Raw genomic sequence first — 5,663 nt, forward strand, 5'->3', positions numbered from 1 at the left:
CACTACTGCAAAACAAGCCCGAGCTCCTGCTGCTCCCGAGTATGAAGTGGAGGCGCATGCTTAGGAAAGCTCTACCCATAATCCATCTGTGCATTGTAGAGCTGGCACAAAGCTGCATAGGCTATTGTGGACGGCAAAGAAACCGCTGGGAGACAAAGAAAACAAGAGGGAGCAGCGAGCGTGGAGGAGGGATGACTGAGGTGTTTATGTCGACGGGCAGTAGAGAGTCTTCCCAGCTTGTTTGTGTATAATTGAAGTTGTGGTGTGTGTTATAGCGCCACGCACAAGTGTAATAACTCTCCAGTTTATGATGTTGTTTTGACATTCCTATAGCTCAGCAGCTGGCCTGGCACCCTCACCCTCCACATGCTGCCCTGTTCATGCTACATGAGTTAATTTACTGTCTGAGCGGGCTTGTAGCGATAAATACCCACTCTACAAATATCCCAATTGAATTTACAAAATGATATGTAACTTAATTTCCATGATTTATGTGACTAAAAATCTAAACTGACATAAAACTCACTGTAGTTATAGTTTATTTAATTAGTATAATAGTCCTGTTGACTGTACCGTGTTATGTCTGCAATTTTTCTCTCAACATAAACACAGTAAACTCTGTGTTAAGTGCCAGAGAAATCAAGTGTTGTGTCTCCCGCCACCTGCTGGTGAGAGATTAGAACCAACTTTACCAACCGGCAAACATTTCCCCTGGCAAGAATGAATTCAGATGGTTTTCAAGTCAGCATCACCATAATAATTGTGTGGGTCGAGAGAGGGGTTATTTTTGTCTTTTAAAAACAAAAGTCAAGTACAAGGAAAATTTACAAAGCTCAGTAAATTCAGAAAAATGAGAAAAATACAGAACAACACAATAAATGCAGTTGGCCTTATATTGCACTAAATATAAATACAGGATTAATATCACAAAAGGGCCAAGAACTCATGCCTTTTGCGCCTTTTATAAGTCTATATATATGAAATTTAACCAAAAGAATCAAAAGTTTCTCGGCATCTGAAGTGTCCTCTTAGTGGTCCAGTAAGAAAATGTTGTTGGAAGTAGATGAAGGTGTGTTGTCAGTTATGATAGTAGTGACAGCTGATGGTGAACCCTCGATCAAAATTGATGGATTATTATACATGAAGAAGACAGGAGGAGGCAGTGTGTGTTTGTGTGTGTGTGTTTGTGTGTATATGTCTGTCAGTAGTGTGTCCTCACTGTAACTGATGACCTTGTACATCACGTGCAGGTTTGAGCTGATGAGGATGTGCTGGCAGTATAACCCCAAGATGCGTCCGTCCTTCCTGGAGATCATCAGCAGCATCAAAGAGGAACTGGATCCTCCCTTCAGGGAAATGAGCTTCTTCTACAGTGAGGAGAACAAACCGCCGGACACAGAGGAGCTTGACATGGAGGTGGAGAACATGGAGAACATTCCACTGGACCCTGCATCCAACATGCAGCCACCTGCTGCCACCGCCTCCTCAGCGGGGTGCTCAGTAGGCACACCGCCCCCTTCTACCCAGCAGTTATCCCCCATGCAAGGCCCGAATACGCCCTTATTGGGACCTGTGTCTCCCTCCTCGCCGGGCCCTGTTTCCTCATCCTTGGCATCACCGGGCCAAGCCTTGGACAAGCACTCAGGACATGTTGCGGCCAATGGGCCCATGGTGGTGCTACGGCCCAACTTTGACGAGATTCAACCATATGCACACATGAACGGGGGCAGAAAGAACGAACGGGCATTACCACTGCCCCAGTCGTCGGCCTGCTGATATCAGCCCCTTGTGGCCGGACCAGCCCCTCCTCCTCCTACACAGGGTAACACAAGCGTCTCCTCCAGCTCCTCCAGAGGGCAGGACGAGGGGAGACATGACGCTCTTCTACTGTGTGCCAGTAGAGGGTCACTCCACTCCTCTAACGTCAAACAGAAACTTAAAATAAAACTGAGCAATAGCACAGAAACCTGCTAAAGCATTTGGAGTTTGGTGGCTCAGACTCGACACTGGGGAACTCCTTCCTGTGCAGCCTGTATCGCCGTCTTTCTTCCCTCCAGAAGGAAATCAATACAGGCATTTATCCTGACTTAAAGATTTAGGATGACAGACTTCAGAAAACTTTTTTTTAAGCATATCTGCCAGCAAATCCAACAGAAGAGCACTTTTTTTCTGATTTCAGAGAGGATGTTGTGGATATTTGAGTGTGTATTTATACAAAAACACGTGATTCTCTCTATAATATGGTATAGCTCCATTTCTGAAATGACTTTCCATCAAAAGACTTCTTTCTCTTCATGTGAGGATGCCTCAATTAGACATTTTGGACTATGATGGTTGTTGACATTTCAGTGGATGTAGATCCTGTCAGGAGTGGGTCACAATGGAAGAGGAGGGCCTCTCGTGTATCTGCCAAACTGTTGCTGAATCAAGCTCTCTCTGCCGTTTCATACAGGTCTCCCTTCTTGTGGAAGGCTGTGGTTCAGAGTCCATGATGTCACTCACCCCCCCCCCCCTCCCCCGGTCAACCAGACTTTAGTACTATGAAGCGTCTCCACTGGGGCGGAATACAAATCTAGCAAGACTTAGAAGAGTAGCAACAACAAAAAAAAGCTGAATGCACTGCAAGGTTTCCTTCAGAAATGTCATGAATTCCTGATAATTTCTATTTCAAGACTGGATTCTTAAGTATCTGATACATTCAGGTTAGACGAACAAACCTGCCAGCGCTCATTCTTGTTCTTGCGTTCATCACCAATCATCTTTGGTTGGTGAAGATGCACCAAGAGATTGTGTACGATGATGCAAATCACTGATCCGACTTGCGTGGTTTGTCCCAAAGAGCCATTTTAGAAGCACTGTAGTACTTAAGGGTGACACAGTTCATTTGCTTGTCAGTTACAAGAGAAAACTGAAACTGCAATTTACTTGCAATGAGCCCCAAATCGAGGTGATCTGAGCTCCTCTGATGTGTTTTTTTTAATCAAAGAGACAGTTAAGGGCCACTTTGTCTTACAAGCAGCTTTGTGTTCTGTATCACTTTCTGACTACGCCTGACGAAAATGAAAAAAAAAAAAATCAACTTGTAAAATAAAAAAATAGTTGTAAAATAATCAGCAGATGAATTAACAGCCTTATTTCAAAAAAGCCAGTGCATGTAATGGACTTTTATTACCACACCAAAGTTCCTTCGTGTTGGAGAGGAAAAAAATGTTTCTTCTTCACTGCTTTTTTTTTCTTTCTTTTTTATGTGCGTGGGGGGGGGGGGGGGGGGGGCACGAGTGACCGTCAACTCTGAATCGCAGCCTGAATCTGCCTTTTTTTTTTTTCTTTGTTTTTTTTTTTAAACAGATCCAAACAAAAACATCATAAATCTCTCTGACTTTCACAATTAAGGGATCCGACTCTGCCTCCACTTGCACCATTTTTTTTTTCTTTTGTGTCTTGTTTTTTTTTTTTTGTAAGCGTGCATTCACAGGAGGGTTTGAAGACCGTCGGTCGGCTGTTCATATACAACAAAAATCAGAAGGCGTTGGATGGCTGAAGGTGGGTGGTAGTCTAGAGACCAGGTTCGACTCCCAGCAGGTCTCGTTAGATTAGTCATGATGTTTCTCTACATTTCAAACACATCTAAAGGTCTTACAGTTGTATTTTAGACTGCAGGATCATTTTTATACACATCATTGGTTTGTCACCTTTTTTTTTCCAGAAAAAAAAGAAAGAAATGAAAAAAAAAAAAAACCTTTTTACGGTTCAAAATGTTTGCCTCTATGTCTGTACAGAACAACAACAACAAAAAAAAAAGCTGCTATTTCATTCTTTTTCTCTTATGGATGTTATATATAAAGAAATCCTTCAGGTTTATGGTCTCCACTAAAGTCCATTTCTTATATCTTCAAATTCTGTTTCAAAAAATTAATAATAATAATAAAAAACAAAAAATTGAATTATAAAACTTTTTTTTTTCCTGTTACCCAAAAAAGGTTTTCTGTAACACTACATTTTTTTCATTGTCTTTTCTGAAAATGTTTCCGTCTGTATTTGTTTTGTGGATGTCTATATTATTATTATTATTGTTATTATTATTATTATTATTATTATTTGGAATGGACACCTTAGCTCGACGTGTGAGCGTGTACTTTCTGCACCCCCCCTTTTTGTACTTGTTGTCTAGCACTGCGCCTAGCATCGCCCTCTAGGTGCACCTCAATCTCAGGTCAAAGTAAAGGCTTTTCTTTCTCCACACATTCTTACCATCATCCTCTTCCTCCTCTTTCTCCTCCTCCTCCCATCATGCTTTGTTGAGTCCTGAAGTGCCCTCTCTCTCTCTTTCTCTCTCCCTCTCGGGCCCCTCCTTCCCCTCCTCTCTCTCTCTCTCTCTCTCTCTCTCCCTCCGTGCCTCCTTTTTGAAGTCAGTATTGGCTCCAGTATTTAACTCCACACCAGATCTGGTATTTTAACCCATCCACTTCCTGCCTCCTCCTTAAATCAGTAGGGCTAACTGGGTCGACTCGTTTGCCTTAATTCAACCAAACGTCTCTTTCTCCATCCGAACTAAAGGTTTGATTGACCACAGGACAGCACACACCTGCTCCCCTCCGACAACAGCTCGTCTTCATTTATCTTCACTGCTTCTGAGAAACCAAATACAGGATGGGTTAAAGTCCAGGGAAGGGAACACATTTGTTACACATAGGTTTTATTTTATTTTATTTTTATTTTTAATTTTTTTTTAAAAAAGGTCTTAAAATGGAGGCAGAATGTTTTGTTTTTTTGAAGGATTTCTCCATCTTTTTTAGAAATGTTGCTTGGTGATTTCTCCCCTCCCCTCCTTTTTCTTTGAAGATTTTTTTTTCTTCTCCTGTAGAAGTGTTATTTATTTATTTTTTTTAAAAAAAATTTCCTTCTATATCAGTTTAAATCACTGTATAAATGCCCCATGATTCAGTATAAAGGTTTTTTTTTGTATGTATTTTTCTTTGGCGTCATGACTGGGGGACTTAAATGTTTGTTTTTTTCCTTCAAGAATATATATATATATATATATATATATATATATATATATATATATATATATATATAATATGTGTGTGTTTATACTGGTATATCTACCTCACTCTTTAATTCTATGTTTGGACAACAAATACATCTCACACTTTCTTATTCATTTGCTTCAAACATCCTGAGGTGAACCTCTCAACATTGACAGGAGATGGGATCTCTGACTGCTGCCAGTTTAGCACGACAATTTTAGTTGATATATTTAGGGAGCAATAATAATAGAAAATGGATATGAATTTCTTTTGGGTTTACATGTGAGAAAAGATCTATAGTTAAGCCAAATTACATTTAATTTTGACAGCGTTCGCAGTGTTTTCGGGTGCACAGATGTTCCATCTCCGCTGAGAAAACCCTTCATATTGTCATTTAAAATCCATTTATATAAAACAGTCACAGTGGAGAGAATATTTCAAAAGTTTTACTGACCTCTAGAATCTTTTTTCTTTTCCCCAGTAAATCCTCTGTTGTGTACCTGTAACAGCACAACTTTTCCAAACATCCAGATATTGTTGGCTCGGTAAATGGATCAGTGGCGTGAATGTAACAAGGACATTTATGTACCTTCTCCCCCCCCCCCCCCCCCTCGGTTAATAGTTTAATGGTCC

General features: G+C 40.7%; 1 protein-coding gene across 1 annotated transcript in view; it reads left to right on the forward strand.

The window, feature by feature from the left end:
* igf1ra (insulin-like growth factor 1a receptor) overlaps positions 1–3,263 on the forward strand; it is a 72,821-nt gene extending 69,558 nt beyond the window's left edge. The window contains exon 21 of the mRNA XM_086208931.1: positions 1,251–3,263. Within this exon, the coding sequence (XP_086065057.1) occupies positions 1,251–1,776 (526 nt within the window). The 3' untranslated portion in view covers positions 1,777–3,263. The remainder of the gene's footprint in view (positions 1–1,250) is intronic.
* The last annotated feature ends 2,400 nt before the right edge of the window (positions 3,264–5,663 follow it).

The sequence above is a fragment of the Aulostomus chinensis genome, chromosome 7 (genome assembly GCF_037954235.1).
Source record: "Aulostomus chinensis isolate RoL2024-O1b breed Wild chromosome 7, RoL_Achi_v1.0, whole genome shotgun sequence".
NCBI classification, from domain to species: domain Eukaryota; kingdom Metazoa; phylum Chordata; class Actinopteri; order Syngnathiformes; family Aulostomidae; genus Aulostomus; species Aulostomus chinensis.